Source organism: Malaya genurostris, chromosome 2 (genome assembly GCF_030247185.1).
Source record: "Malaya genurostris strain Urasoe2022 chromosome 2, Malgen_1.1, whole genome shotgun sequence".
Taxonomy (NCBI): Eukaryota; Metazoa; Arthropoda; class Insecta; order Diptera; family Culicidae; genus Malaya; species Malaya genurostris.
In genome coordinates, this window is record NC_080571.1 from 55,527,727 (window position 1) to 55,544,723 (window position 16,997).

At 40.5% G+C, this 16,997-nt stretch overlaps 2 protein-coding genes across 8 annotated transcripts in view; both read right to left on the minus strand.

Annotated features, from left to right (window-relative positions):
* Positions 1-16,997, minus strand: part of LOC131427270 (spectrin beta chain, non-erythrocytic 5) — a 335,003-nt gene that overhangs the window by 232,242 nt on the left and 85,764 nt on the right. The gene's annotated exons all lie outside the window — the stretch shown is intronic.
* LOC131427271 (uncharacterized) overlaps positions 904-16,997 on the minus strand; it is a 71,518-nt gene continuing 55,424 nt past the window's right edge. The window contains exon 2 of the mRNA XM_058590307.1: positions 904-3,646. Coding sequence (XP_058446290.1) covers positions 1,332-2,753 — 1,422 coding nt within the window. The 5' untranslated portion in view covers positions 2,754-3,646 and the 3' untranslated portion in view covers positions 904-1,331. The remainder of the gene's footprint in view (positions 3,647-16,997) is intronic.

The following is a 16,997-nucleotide window of genomic DNA, read 5'->3' on the forward strand; positions in this document are numbered from 1 at the left end:
TCTGGGAACATACGCTCGTCCAGACATCTCTGTATGACCTCCCTGAACATGTCCGGTTTTGTCATTATAGCCGCCTTTAGAGCCACGTTCGGGATTCCGTCTGGCCCCGGGGCTTTCTTTGTATCGAGTGATCTCGCCGCAGTGAGCAACTCCTCGTTCGTCACCTTTACGACTTCATTCGCTGGTAGCGGAGCTGGCTGCCAGGGGGACGTGTCGTGGTGGGGAAAGAGAACCGTTATGATTTCCTTCAACCTCGCCGGACTACGTTCAGGGGGTGCTAGCGCCCCTCTCGTTTTGGCCATCACCATCCTGTAGGCATCGCCCCATGGGTTGGAGTTAGCTCCCTCGCATAGCTTGTCGAAACAGGCTCTTTTACTTGCGCAGATGGCCTTGTTTAGTGCTAACTTCGCCGCTTTGAACGCCGTGTTCCTCTCCATCCTCATCTCCGCTGATCGAGCTCTTTGCATCCTTCTTCTAGCCCTGAGGCAGGATGCGCGAAGGCGTGCAATTTGCTTGTTCCACCAGTAGACCGGTGGTCTATTGGTCCTCGGTTGAGCCTTTCTAGGCATGGTCGCGTCACACGCCCGTGACAAGATAGCGACCAACTCGTCCCCTCTCAGGTTCGCGTTGTGCTCCTCTAGATCAAGGGCAGCGCAAAACGTTTCGCGGTCGAAGTTAGCCACCTTCCACGCAAGAGTTTTGGGAGTATTACTCCTCCTTGTGTTTCTCGCCAATTGGCCGATCGTGTAGCGAATGGCTAGATGGTCGCTATGGGTGTAGCCATCATCAACTCTCCAATTAAGATCTCCAGCTAGGCCGGGACTACAGAAAGTCAGGTCGATAAACGACTCGACTCCGTTCCGCTGGAAGGTACTTTTCAGTCCATCATTCGCTAACATGACGTCCAACTTGGCGAGGGCCTCCAGTAACGTCTGTCCTCTCCTATTGGTGAAGCGGCTGCCCCAAGCCGTTGCCCAGGCATTGAAGTCTCCGGCTATCACCACCGGCTTCCGACTCACCAGGTCTGCGGTCAACATGTCGACCATCCGAGTGAACTGGTCTATTGACCGGTGGTGCGTAGCAGCTACAATAGTAAACTCCGTTTACCTTAGCTATGGCTACTCCCTCCGCTTGTGTTTTCACCACCTCTTGCACTGGGTATCGACCAGTCGTCAAGATCGCCACCGTCTTGGCTTCGTCAGACACCCAGTTCCCGTTATCTACCGGTGTGTGATAGGGATCCGAAAGAATCGCGACATCAATGCCCCATTCCGTCACTGACTGGTGCAGCAATTGCTGGCCAGCTGCACAGTGATTAAGGTTCAGCTGTACTACTTGCATGCTGTTTTACTCCCTCCACTTGTTGAGCAAGTAGGTCCGCCCATGACGTGGTTTGTGGCCTTCTTCTTGCTCGCGCATAGCATGCAACGTGGCGTTCTTTCGCATGCATACGCCTTGTGCCCCTCGCCGCCGCAACGCTTGCAGAGGTTGCTCCGGTCTGGGCCTTTGCAATTCCACGACTTGTGGCCAGGTTCGAAACACCTGAAGCACATGTCGACCACCGGCGGTTGGTAAGCGGTCACTGGGCATACCGACCATCCGACCTTTAGCCTGCCCACTTTGAGGACCTTATTGGCATCCGTGGCCGATAGCTTAAATGTAGCTATCTGGGTGCCCTGTGGTCCTTTCCTCATGCGGATGGATTCCCGTGAGACATCCACACCTCCTTGCTCCTTGATGGCCATGGCAAGTTCTTCTGCGGTGGCGATTTCGTCCAGCCGTTTGCACTGGAGTGCAACCTCGTTACGTAGGGCTCTAACTTCGGCCGTATCGCCCAGGACTTGTTGGGCAAGCGCAACAAGCTCCGTTCCGCCCTGAGCTCCCTTTTTAAGCTCGAGCAGCATCTCTCCCGTCTTCGTACGACGGATGCTGCGAACCTCTTTGCCAAGCTCGGCTAGCTTTGCCTCGCTCCGCATGGCCTTGAGCACATCGGCGTACTTTTCTTTGTCAGCCTTAACCAACAAAGCCTCTCCTTTGTCCCTAGCCTTCCTCACGGGAATGGGCCCGGCCTCTTTTGGGACCTTTTTCTTCTTCGCGACCTTCACCCATGGATTCTCGCCGGGTTCGCTTACATGGCTCGGATCCGGGGTTCGAGTGCCGAGGTTTGGGTTGAGCCCCTCGCCACGTTCCTTCGCCCCATCAATTCCGCCATGGTCTTTGCTCCTTTTGGCCTTGGGAGTCAGGCGTTTACTGCCTGGAGAATCCCTGGCGCGTTTCCGGCGCTGTTTATTCCGCTCAATCGTGAGCCGGAGCGCATAGTCGACAGCCTCCTGTTTTTTGTCGGTATCGAAGATGAAGGGCTCTGTTTGGGAACACTTCTCCGACTTTCCGCCACCCTCTAGCCGCACTATCAACGCCTCTTGGTCCCTTTTAGCTACGTTCACGGCCTTACGTAGCTTCAGCAAGTTCGCCTTCAGCTCCTTGCTGATGTTGGATTTCTCCTGCGCGAATTCAATAATCGCGTCGAGCTGTTCTATGACCGCTGTCATACTCGGCTTGATTATTTCCTTCGCTCGCTCCTGGGACTCAGGCTGGTTCGCTGGTTTGACGTGGACATTGCTGTCGCTCGTCTCCTCAGCTACTGCTTCGCTCTCCTTTCTCGCACCCGTTCTGGATGGAGACCTCCTCAAACCCCCTCTTGCGAAAGGGTTTACCTCCTCACTCGACGCCGATGTTGATGGTGTTGAACTCATGATTTTATATGGGTCCCCCTTATGGCTGCCGTCAAACCCAGCCGAAAGTAGTCGCTATCATGATCCCATGGTTACCTATGCGGTGCAGTGAGGCCATGCGAGGGTTGGCTTTACGCTCAGAGCCGGATCAGCGCAAATCAGGAAAAGGGCATCTGAACCTACTTCCACCCAGTCGTCCCAACCGGGTGGCTGAAAGTGAGACGGCGTGCCATAAGGCCTGCCACGGTTTTATGGGACGGAAGGCAGCTGCGGCATTAGCCTACTCGCCATTTCAAGCCGGTTCCACCCTGCTTTACTGAAGGAGTAGAATACCGCAGCTGTCAGCCCTGGTTTCTCTATATATTCCGATCTACCGTATCGTATCCATGGATGGTATGGTAGCCAGTATGCCATAGTTAGGACCTCACTGGCGTTGGTCCTAACGTGCCGAGTCGGCACTCCCGTTGGGCTTGTGCACTTTGAGCGGCACACGATCGCTTTGGTAGGACTTGCTTGCGGATACATGCAGCTTTTTGTAGGAGATTAGCAGAGCCCACTGCCAAACCCCACCGCATCCTAGGCAAGCCCTACAACTCGCAGTTGCCGGGGGAGGGGTCGTCAAGCCCTTAGACATAGTCCCTGCTGCCCCAATCTGAGCTTTTTTGAATCCCTCGCTTTGTAATACAGCCGGTGTCATCGAACATATAATACCCAAGCAGTGATCAATCATTTTACGTCCGTTGTTGAGTTTTGCCGCCTCGTAAATTTGACACACGCTGGAGGGATGTAAATTGGATTGCAGAAATTTCAAACATGCACGAATAACCTCCAGCATCATGTATCTATTGGACGCCGTTAGAAGATCGCAAGCATCCTCGACTGTCGTCAAATCGATTTCATTCGTATAAATATACCTATTAGAATCAAAGAGAAACTTATTAAAAATTTTTTTAATTGTGACTTTAACTTAAACTACTTCAACAAACGCTGAAATGCTCCAGCAGAGATATCTTCAATCACGATGTGGGATTTTGGTTCGTCGGGATTATTGTACAGCATTTTAGAAAACACCACGGACGTCTTCGCGAGCATAAGTTTATGAGCGGCAAACTCCCGGCGTTGTGGTTGTCGACCTACAACGAACTTACAGTCGCTCCACAGTCCTGTCTGTAGCAAGTGCTGATCCCGAGATTTTACATCAAGACAGCCGTTTTGCCAATTTCGTTGATGCTCCATGGTGTTACATTTGTGTGAGAATATCTGGAATACTAAAACGAGATGTTATTTCAATGACAAGGGTGCAACTTACGGATGATGAATTTTCGGACATAACGTAGATGAATCGCCCTTTCGTTAAACCACCGTTGCATTATCCGGGAAGCTGAATTCGGTCAAGTCGACCGAAATGTGGTTCGGAATATTTCGAGTTTTGGGAATTTTTCGCTAGTATGTCCAAACAGAGACACTCTTGCATAATGGTAAAAAATTAAGGTTTTGAACATATAGAATTAGGGTTTTGAACACATAGGTTTTGACTATATAGAAAGGTCTACCGAAAATTAAAAACATTCTTATTCAATCTATTGAACATTAACGATCTATTTTTGGGTTCTGCGTTAAAGGCAATGGAAGTATTACCTAGCTACTCTGGGAACACGATCCAGAAGGTAACCTGATTGAGTAGCGCGAAAGTGTTGCTTTGCACGAACCGGTTAAGGTTATCTAGCATTGATTATTTTACTTGACTGTCTCCAATAATCTCTTTACTCTGTCACCCGTTGTGGCATGATTCGTAACGAAGTGATGCAACCGAAAACTCAAAATTCTCCGAGAAAACTTTGCGGAGAAAATATACGTTTAGTCGGTTGCGTCGTTTATACCAATATATCTACGGAAGTGCCGGCCACTTGATTTACATCCTGAATAGGAGCTTTTAAATGAGCTAATATTTGTTCGTTTGAACTCTCTGAGAAAATTATTCGAAGAAAAATCTATAAAATGCACACACATACATTTTCCGATCTCGTCGAGCTGAGTCGAATGGTATTAGGGATCTTTGAGTTGAACGATATTAGGGATCTGCGGAGCTCCTATCACAATGGAGTTTCTCCGGCAATTCTATTAGGATGTGGAACAAGTTCGAACATCAATTAGCTGTCACTTTCTGTTTCGGGGACAATATGATATAAGTGACGTAACCAACACAAAACGCAATTATTACTCTCCACTCTTTGACTCATCAGTGCATAGCAGTTCAAATTGAACTGCTTTATGCAAAACTCGGCGCTTCAATTTGAACCGCTAAGCAGACGTAAAGTTTCTGCTATTTACAGAACACTTTTTTCTTTGCATCGAAATGCAATGTCTATACTGACGTGGCGAACGAAAACGTGTTTTGCCGAGTTTAGGATAAAGCAGCTCAATTTGAACTGCTATGCACTGATGAGTCAAAGACGAAACGTAAACCTATCAAAATCGGTTATGTGCCCTAGCACCAAATTTGGCTAACCCCTGAATGACTCTCCACTCGTTTTTCCTGGAGATGACTAAACCGATTTCAACTAGCTGAGGCTTGCTACTGTTGGGTTGTGGAACTAGATCGAAGATAAAATGGCTGACACTCACGATTTCCGAGATAGAAACGTATAAGTGGCGTAAGTGTCACATCTTATTTTCTCTTACCGAAACTTTTTTCCAAGAAAGTGACCTTTGATCAAATTTAATTTTTTTATTGCTGAATAAGCGACGTAAATGCTCAAGCCCGTTTTTGTGAAATAAGATTTAAATGACAAAAGAAAGGCAACATCACACCACTAGGAGGCTTAGCAAGAATTTTTTTGTGATTGTTTTTCACTTTTTTCAGTGTTTTTTTCATTTTCTAATACTTTTTGCAAATCGTTTTTGTGCAGTCTTCGAGTTACAACGAATGTAATGAAAATTCAACAGAAATTGAGCTCATTGAATTTCATGTATAAATATCTCGAGAACGGTTACGTCAAAGAGAAAAACCTATTCTCAATCTACCTAGCGGTGTGATAATGTCTTTCTTTTGTCGTTCACACAGTCTCGTTAGAACATTTTTTGTTTATTAAGATAATTTCCAACACGAATTGGGGCTCGGTTTTGATAATAATTCATTGAGATTGATTCGGTTAGATAACAAATGTATGCTTCCGCGCTTACGTCACATATTTGGTAACATTCCTTAAACCAAATGCGTGAAAATACTACATTTGTACTTCCGGATCCGGATCTGATAAAATTGTGATGATAGAAAATAGTCGGTTGCGACACTAACACGATTATATCTACAGAACCGAAAGATTTAGTCATACCGTATGATCAAAAAAGAACTGGAATTTTCATTTTAAAACTCCCGCGCTTGTCCAATCGGTAAACTTTTATTCTCTCAACACTTTTATACACATTCTGTCAAATTTTGACGCATATCGTACGATTAGTTTTTGTTTGGCGTCTATACAAAGAAGTTGAAAAATTTTCGTGTGGCGATTTTTATAATGGATGAACATTTAGAACAACGGCTCGCCTTCGAAGCGCCATTCGGTCGATTGTTGTGCGGTTTCGACATCATATTCATAGATCCACACCTCATCACCAGTTATGATGTATTCGATGGATGTGGGGTCACTATCTTCGTTGGAAATCATCTCTTTGGTCACATCAACACGACGCTGTTTTTGAATGAACTTCAGCTTTTTTGGCACCAGCCGAGAAGCGACGCGTTTCAAACCCAAAACATCAGTTAAAATGTGTTCGGCTGATCCATAAGAGATGCCCAACAACACAGCAATCTCTCGAGAAAACAGACCAGAAAAGGTTAAGGGAATGTAATCGAAGTGAAAATTTGTAGGAAAATTGCCGACTTCTGAACCAAGGCCCAGAGAGCCGAATCAGTTCGTCGAAATCAGCTGTAAGTGTGCGTAAGTATGTATGTAACATTGTTGTGGATTCTATTTTCTCAGATATGATTGGACCGATTTCGTAGATTACCGACTGTCATTTGAATACGACTTTCGATTCCGGAGTAACATGGTGCTGAGTGTTAAATTTCAATTCCAAATTGCTTACTCGCTTTCCTCAGAGATGGCGTGACAAATTTTTACAAATTTAGATTCTAACAAGAGGTCTTGTACCACATAAGGAATTCCTGAATTTCATTCGAATTCAACTTCCGGTTCCAGAATTGCTGGCTAAAGAGTGCTAAGACGACGAAACGAAAAAACCGATTCCGACTATCCTGGTTCCCGTTTTCCGATTCCAGAAGCACTGTAAATAGTGGTCATATACTTGAAAATGGAACTCACTCACTTTTCGTAGAAAGTGACTAGACCTATCTGTTCAAATTTAGAAAAAAAATGAAAATTTTAAAATGACAGGTAAATGCATAGCCTTGGTACTACATTTTCTAGTGGAAACTTTTTTGTTTTCTTTCAAAAAGTAAGATAAATTATTTCAAAGAATACAACATATGAGAGAATATGAATAATACGAGGAAGACATTAAAAAACACTAGATGGATTGGAACAGGTTCTTCGGAGCGTTTGATTAAATTCTTTTTGAGCATAATTTTCGTACAAGACGAATTTCGCATTCGTATATCGTATTCAGAGTTGGCAGCACCCTCTCAGATTTTAATAAAACTTGTTGTACATGAAGACTTTATCACAAAAAAAAAACACTTTACATACTTTGTTTTTCGAAAATGATCTACATTGTCTTTTGAAAAAGGCCAAACTATTTTTCAAACTTTTTTTTGGCTGTAGTCAAAAACTGACAAATCTTAAAAAAAAAGTTTTGTAGTAGTGGTTTTTACAAAATTAGACAAGCTTTCAAATAAAAACATAGAGAAAAATCTAATCGATTACTACACTGAAAAAAAAACGATTTAAAACATTTGAAGTCGATTTGTAAAATAAAAACATTTCTGATTTGGATGAAATTTTGTTACAATATTGTGTTCCCTACCAACAGTCAAAAATTTAAGTTGGGCACTTATAGGGCAAAAAAAACTTTTCCTTGTTCAAATTGATTTTTTCAGTGTAATCTTGTAACAAAATTTCATCCAAATCAAAAATATTTTGTTTTTGCAAGTCGACTTTGAATTTTTCAAATCGATTTTTTTCAGTGTAGGAATCGATTAGTTTTTTTTATGTTTTTATTCGAAAACTCGATTAGTTTTGTAAAAATCACTCATACAACACTATTTTGAATAATTGGCAGTTTTCGACTAAAGCTATTTGATGAAAAATAAGGAGTGTATCGAAAAGTAGTTAGCAACATTGATGATTGAATAAAAAAGCGAAAAAAAAACATATTTTGACATCAGTTTTCGATATATTGTAGAAAAATTACATTTTTATGCATTTCACTGATTATATTGAGGAAAATCCTAGTTTCTGTGAAACGCTCGGACTTTTGACTTGACATTCCTCATTAAATTCTGCACAGTTACTTTTGTGACTTTCCTGGTGGCAGCTGTCAAGTTTTTTTTTGAACTCCTGAATTTTTCGGGACACTGTACCTTCCTTCCGAAAGTGCCGCTTGACAATTGCCCAATACCTTTCAATTTGCCGAAGATTTGGGCAGTTCGGTGGGTTGATGTCCTTTTCCACGAATTGTACATTATTTTTTGACAACCACTGTAGAACGGAGTTGGCGTAGTGGACTGAAGCCAAATCCGACCAGAAGAGAGGAGGAGCCTTATGCTTTCTGTACAGTGGCACCATTCTATTCTTCAAACATTCTTCCTCGTACACCTTGGCCTTAATTGTGCCCTTCGTGAAGAAAATCGACGACCGCAAACCACAGGTACAAATTGCTTGCCAGACCAACACCTTCTCCCCAAACTTTTCCATCGCCACCGTGGTGTCAGCGTCGTCCAGGTCCTGGTACACCGATTTCGTAAAATATTGCGGTCCGGGCAGCGCTCGAGAGTCTTCCTTGACGTAGGTTTCGTCTTCGATCAGGATGCAGCCGTCTTTATTCTGTAGAATCCGGTTATACAGTTTTCGCGCTCTTGTTTTGGCCTGAACTTGCTGTACCAGGGACTTTTTCGGCACCTTCTGTTTCTTGTACGTTTTCCTGAAGTTCCGAATTTTGATCCGTTGAATCATCCCGATGCTGGTGTTGAACTGCTTGGCCAAATCTCGTGTCGACGCCGATGAGGTTTTCCTGATGTACTCAACTACTTTTAAGTCCCGGCCGGGCTGCTGGTTGGGACCCGTTTTCCTACCGGATCGGGGCAAATCCTTCATGGAAAGGGTCTTACCGAACTTCTCGATAATATTTTTGACACTGGTGTGGTGCACTTTCACCCGTTTTGCAATTTCGTTGTACGTGACACCACTTTCTGAGCACCAAGAGTGCAGAATTTTGTTTCGCGTTTCCGGATCAATTCGACTCATCATTGAAACGATAAACCGTACCGAAACCAATCGATTGCGCAGCTGTTATTGACATGTAAACAAACATATCACCGCAAAACACGCTGCAAAAAATTAAGCCATTTCAGAGTAATAACTGTTTGAATGTTGCTAACTACTTATCGATACACTCCTTAGTACAAAAGTTTGGCCCTTTTCAAAAGACAGTCTAGATCATTTTTGGAAGAATAGAGTAAGCAGTGTTTTTTTGTGATAAAGTCTTCATGTACAGCAATTTTCATTAAAATATGAGAGTGCTGCCAACATTTGTTCAAGTTCGAGCGCGAAATTCGTCACAAGTAACAGTTTCCGAGTAACATCGATTTGAAGAATGTACCAGCGAAAAAAAATGCAGATAGTACATGCAAAATTCGCTTTCTCTAGGAACCATTCTTGGGTCGAATCGATGGTTTGCCATACCATTTGTACAAAATAAATGGTTTTTCATACTGAACGACTTGTGCAAAGTTTCATCCGATTCGGAGCCGGTTTATTTTTTCTCCTTTTCGGCTCCTAATTTAGGAAATTTCTCATCAGAATAAGACTCTTTTTCAGTTCTATGGCACAGGCCTGTATGATAGAGGAGGTCAGGTTTCGGGTATTTGTGCCCGACCCGAACCCATACTCGACGGGTACGATTTAGGTTCGGGCTAAAAAAAATGTTTGCCGGGTTCGAGTGACGATTTTTTCATTTTACCGGGGAACAATTTTTTTTTCGCGCTCGATTTTCTCGAAGATGACTAAACCGATTTTAACAAACTTAGGCTCGTTTGAAACTGAACTGTCAGGCCATTGATCAAGTTAGAAGTTCAAATGGCCAGGACTTCTGGATCCGGAGATATAATGGTATAAGTGAAACGTCGAGATTTGGTGTTATCCCGAAAATTTGTTTTTCGTCGTAATTTTTTTTTAAATTACACCAGATCCTGATGTTTCATCCATTTCTAAAACATTGTTCATCAAATTTTTTTTCCATTTTGTTTGACCGATTTTCACAAACTAAGATTAAAATGGAAGATCTTGAGATTATTTAAAATTTTCTTGAACATTTTATCAGAACTCGACTTTTGGTTTCGGAACTGGAACTGGCGATAAGTGGATAATTTTCAATTTCATGAGAATTTTTTAACAAACGGTGGCAAAAACTGGTACAAATCCAATAAAACTGACTGATAAATTCTTCTAGTTCCTAATTCCTGTTCCGGGAAACATCAAAGGTAGTGAATAAAATTTCAAAAAGTAGAACTAACTTCGATTTCTCAGCGATGCTTGAACCGATTTTCACAAATCTTGATTTAAATTGAAGCTCACATTGTCTCAAAAGCTACTGTGAAATTTCATCCGGATCTGACTTCCGGATCCACAATTACAGGGCGATGAGTGTCGAAGCTTTCAAACCGCCATATAAAATGGCGATACAAAACCAGTACGCACCGGTACGAGCTGGCACGGAAGAAGCAAACACAACTCGCCCTTACGAACAATACAAACAGCGTGCTGTCAATTTCGTACACGTTATAAAGAAAACGAAAACCTACATCTAAGCTAGTTATTTGCTGATTTGAAAATTACACGAATTTTTGGTTTAAGTATTTATATTAGATTTTAAATTCCTAAAATATGTTTTTTTTCTGAAAAAAATCTAAAAATATGTGAAAATATATTTTATATTAAAAAATATTTTCGCTGGCCAAAACTCCGCAAATGATTAGGAAGAATCAGGAAAAATCGCTTATGTTCAATTAATTCCTCATTCAACGAAATCATCCATCCACTGACTGAACAATCCTGGATGACTAAAGGTACGATTACATTAGCCAGTTTATCTGCACAAACTTGTGCAGTTTGACTGTATCATAGTGTAATCGGTTCGCAGTTGTCTGCAAGCAGTCAACATCGGCTTGACTGTCCATCTGTATGCAGTCAAAGTGTGCAGATTATCTGTGACAATGTAATCACTGTGTGATCATAGTCGACAGACAAACAGTTGATGACTGTACAGACAAATTTGACTGTTTCTGAAACTGTTGTGCAGAAGTTGTCTGCCACAGATTCTATGACAACCAAAAACTTGTTTATTACATCCAAACACAAAGCAAAACGTTCCAGCACTAGTGTGAGAAGTGAGTACACGTGGTTTTCCCCAAGAGGGTTGGTTTCGTGATCAATTATTTTCTAATGTGTAGAAACCAGATAGTAATAAAAAACCTGTTTTAATCCACCTAGTGGTGTATTGATGGCTTTCTCGTATTACTCATACTGTCACATTCTCATATATGTGGTATTCTTCGAAATAATTTTTATTGCTTCTAGAAAGAAAAAAAAAATCAATTAGCACAACCAACAACCAACAAAATGAAATAGTTTTGCTATTGCAAGTACTTCTGCAATCGGTGTAAATGAGGTCGGTTCGAATGAGCATCTGTTAACATGACTTACAAACTGTATTGATTTTAGTCAATTTTATAAGATTTTATATGATTCGGCCATCGTACTTTAAACGACGGTTTAAATTTTAAATACTTATAATTTTAGAAATGGCAAAAATGAAATTTTAAACACTTGCATCCGCGCAAAGTTCAGAAGCTCAGGAGTTTTGGCCTTTTATTTGAACCTAAATTTGTGAATATCGGTCAAGCGACCTCTACGAAATGAGAGTGAGTTCCATTTTTTAGTATATGACCACTATTTCAGGAACACTAACAGGAAGCCGGGAATAGCCCAAGGCTCTTTGTATGTGATGCTGTGGCTCTTTAGTTTTATACACAAATATTGTTTATTTTACAAAAAAAGTACTTAAAATCGATCGAAATCGACTAACGAGTATTGGACCCCAATTCTATGGCTTAACCACGTGTACTAACTTCTCACCGAACCGCGTTGTCAATGTCGTCATTTCCGGTAGAAATAATGAAGCTTATCGCATATTTCGTAGAATTCTTAATAGAAATTACTACTGAATTTTCCTAGCTCCTCCTTCACGATAAAATGCAATGGATCTCCAGAAGCATAGTACTGGAACGTTTTGCTTTGTACTTGGATGAAATTATTATGAAAAATTAAACAATGAATTAATGAAAAAAGTTAATTATGATTTATGCTTGCATTTGAAGAAAAATACTGCAGAGTCAAATCAAAATCAGTTTCAAAGTTCAGGAAGGATACAAACAAAGCACTTGACTGGGAGCTTCTCCCTCTCCGTCGTATTCATTTATTTCCGAATACTATTTGTATCAAATGACACTAAATCAGTGAACACCAAGATACAGATAGAAAATAAGAAACAGAACAACCAAAGTACTGCAACAAAGATGAAATATTTTGAAATGAAATATGAATTTAAATGAAATGACTACCATTTGTTTTTATCGAATAGTCACGCATTGACTTTGTGCACGGAGCACATATATATATATATATATATATATATATATATATATATATATATATATATATATATATATATATATATATATATATATATATATATATATATATATATATATATATATATATATATATATATATATATATTCCTTCTTTAATTGCTTTGAAACAAACCAAGTAGCAACGCAACGAACTTCCGTTTGTGAGATCAGATCGATATTTTATCATAATGCAATATTCCGTGAAAAGTTCTCTGCCCCACAAACTTTCTTCCAATGTGATCACTTTGTGCAGAAAAACTGCAATAAACAGCCCACTCCCTATATTTAATGTCGTTTTCGTTTTTAAATTGCACTACACTGGTGTAGCGAAAGCTGCACTGAAACCGTTCGTTTTTACCAATTGCACTACACCAGTGCTACACTTTTTCTGCACCGATACCACTGGTGTAGCACTCATCAAAAGTTTGGTGTAGCTCTGTGCAATGGAATCGTGTATTGTAGTCAATGGTTACTGTTTATGTTTTCGTCATTTTTGTTCGTTTATTCATGCCTCAGTGTAGCACTGCACCGGTGTAGTGCAAATTAAAAACGAAAACGCCATAAGTCTGTAACCACTTTGATTTGTCTGATCAATGTAATCACAATACAGACATGCTCAAAAAGTCTGTCACAGTCAAACATAACAACTGTCAAAGTATTGACTGTCGGCAGTCAAACTTGACTGTTGCAGTCATTTAACTGTGAATAGTGTAATCACATTGCCAGACCAAATATAAACTGCCGAAAAATTACTTGTCTGTGGCAGATAAACTGTGACAGATAAACTGGCTAGTCTGATCGTAGCTTAACATTGCAACTATTCCGTTCTGCCGGCTTTGTCTGTACATGCCGCAACCGTCAGTCAGTCAGTTGACCCGATGACCAATTGTCGTAAAACGTGAACCGTCGCCTCGATTCTCGTTTTCAATTTCATTGTTTATGTGACTATCTCCATATGCTGACGTTAGTAGAAGCTAGTAACAATAATAAACGGATAGAAATGATGCTTTTTTCCTGCTACTGCACCAGCTGCAACTGAAAGACTATTGAAACTGTGTGCGTGATTTTGTGTTTGTGTGGATTTTGTTTAATATCGCACCGGTCGTACTGCAGCAAAACAGAACAAAAAAACTGGCACAGGTTGACGAATTGAGGAGGAGATAAATGGAGGAAAACCCTGCTTTCAAGGGAATCACATTGTCCCTACTGTGCACACTGGGTTCAACAAAATCAAAATTGGCCAAAACTATCAATTAAATATGATTAAACTTTGGAATTAATAGAGGAATTACCTCTCTAATCCCTCCTTTTAATAGAATAAATATTGATTCTTATTAACGAATGATTTGTTGTTCCTCAAGGAAGCCACCTAAGCTCCTACATCTTTTGTTATATTTTAATGAATTATAGTCGTTTCTACCGAATTTTAGATCGTGAATATACACACATGTTATCATTATTAAAACAGAAGTTTTGCTGTCACTCGAATATGACTTTATGTTGAGAACGTCTTACTTTACTATGGAAAAAGGCGCTTTCAAAATTAATCCTGTGGAAGGAGTGAGAGGTTTCGCAATTCAACATCATTTCGGCGCCATACCATCGAAAGTATATTTAGCGATTTATAATAAAATATTCCGTAAGGTAAAATTATCACAAAGAATTCAAAATTGAAGTTTTTTGAAATTGTTAAAATCAATTAGCATTTAAAAGAAAAAATCATGAAGTGGGCTTGCCTTTCTCGTACCCGGACGATAAAACATTCTCGCGTTACCTAATGGGTAGATTTAAAAAGTACAAAAGTTTTATCAGTTTGACTCTCAGTTTAATCAACTAATGGTTTTAGTTGATGAACCATAAGTATGTCAGTCGGACCATGCCAAGGTTTAGAATCCAGGTTCAGAATTCAATTCCTGAAACTAGGTTTAGAACTCAGGTACAAAATCTGGGATCAGAATCTAGGAAATCAGAAATAACCTCTAGATCTTTATGTTCAGAATCCAGGTTAAAGTAGCGCTTCGCCGTGGTCACGGGAGTTCGCTGCCTATCCCGGGGTTTCACGCACTTTACCCAAAATTGTGAGAAAACGGGGAAGAAAACGGAAATTCCAAGAACATACGATTATAGATATTTAATTTTTCTATCGATTCGTATATAAATTGTGCCTGATAAACATATTTATCGAAAGATTTCGTGCGAGTTATAAAAATAAATGAGTTTTTCCTTATTCTTTCGCACGCACACAATGTCAACGCATGCATTGGGGTGTGCAAAATGCTACATGCGGTAGACGCTAACAACATTTCTTTTGTTTTCGTTGTCCGTTCTCTCTGCGTAAACGTTGAATATAGATGAGTAGAAAATGTAAGTAAGTGTTACTACTTTGTAAAATAATTTCTATTCATGTTTCAGTAGAACCAGAAATCAGTAATGATTTTCATCGCTACTAGCTTTGACGCTTTGTTGAAAACGTAGCACATCCCTACATATGCGAATTGTTTATAGCGAGAAAAGGAAAAAAGAAAACCAAATTTTAACAAAACTCGCACGAAATCTCGCGAAAGAAAAGCTTTCTAACTGACATTTTTCGCCAAATGCATAGTAAAATCATTTACCTACAATCGTACGTTTTTGATTTTTCGTGAATCGGGTTAGTATTTTAGAAATTTGCAATTTAGGGTGAAATTTCGGCGACAAAGCAAGAGGAAGCAGTGAGATGTCTTGCTTCGACCTGACCACGGCGAAGCGCTACCTTAAGGTAATTCAGAATTTAGGCCTAGAGTCCAGATCTGGTTGAAAATCAAGGTTCAGCTCATCGTACAGAACCAGGACCAGAGTTCCTGTCAAGAATATTGATCCAGGTCCAGATTCAAAGCCAGATTCCAAGACTCCGGTTCAGAATTCAGAGTTCAGTTCTGGAATCTAGGTCCAGAATCTAGCTCCGAAATTCAAGTCTGGTACAGAATCTACGTTCAGAATTATAGTCAAGAATACAAATAAAATATTGTGGACTTGGAGAATAGTATGTAATATAATAGTAATAGGGTATGATCAGGCTCAGTACTAGGATCCGGATCCTAGTTCTGAATCTGGATATCGATCTGGACTTGGGTGAGATATATGGTAAATCCAGGTTCAACTGCTTTTTCGCTTTCGATGTAAATGCACATCAAAATTAAAATAAAATTCGTATCTACTTTATCCAACTATGTCTCTGACAATACCCGCTCGGCTTTTTTACTCTCCATCGCTACAAACGAAACACAACAATGGAAAATGATTCAGAATTCAGGTCAAGAATCCAGGATCAATAATAAGGTAAAATCGGGTACAGTTCTAGAACGTGGAATGGTAATTTCAGTTCTCAAATACTTTTTTGTTTTCGAGGTAAATGCACCAGTGTTCAACATCGATTGGATCCATTTTACCTTATCCGGTCATGACTTTGACATTACCCGCCCGCCGTTTTTTTTACTTCACATCGCTGCTAACGTGAAACAGAACGAGGGAAAAGGTCCAGAATCTTGGTGCACAATTCAGGTTCGGAATATCTAGGACCTAGAGCAGTGAAAGGGTTAGGTTAACTCCAGTTCTAGTATCTCTGAAACTACGAGTTTCTTGAAGGGTTCCCGAAGTTTTGCGATTTTCGTTACGAGTCTTTTTACGTAAATTTCCGAAGCAACATATTTTTACGCGGATTTCCGAAGCCAACGTGATTTTTTATCGCGGATTTTCGAAGTTATGTGATTTTTCTTAACCGTATTTCCAAAATGACGCAACTTTTTAAGCGGATTTCAGAAAATATGCTTGTATCTCCAATCTGGACTTGGACTAATACACTGAGGTGTTTTTCACGCGACTTTTTATGTGGTTTTGCTTACGTGGATTTCCGAAATTACGCACTTTTCTAACGTGAATTTCCGAAGTTACACGATTTGTAACGCGCATTTCCGAACTAACGTAGTTTTTCTTAGCCGGATTTTCGAAGCTACGAAGTTTTTTTTTTCGTGGATTTTCGAATCAACGCAATTTTTCATCGCGGATTCCCGAAGTTACGTGGTTTTGCTTAACCAGATTTCCGAAGATATGCGTTTTATTACGTCGGATTTCCAAAGTGATGCAATTTTTACGCGGATTTAAGAAGTGTTGCGGTTTGTTTTTCTTTGACGTGGGTTTCCGAAGTTATGCGAAGTTATGTTGGTTTGTTTTTCTTTGACGTTGATTTTCGAAGCAACACGTTTTTTACACGGATATCCGAATCAAAGTGACTTTTTTATGCGGATCTCTAAGAATACGCAATTTTTTAACAAGGATTTCAAAAGTTATGCGGCTTTGTTAGTAATGTCCGAAGTAACGCGGTTTTTTCACGCTGATTTCCGAAGATAATCGTTTTT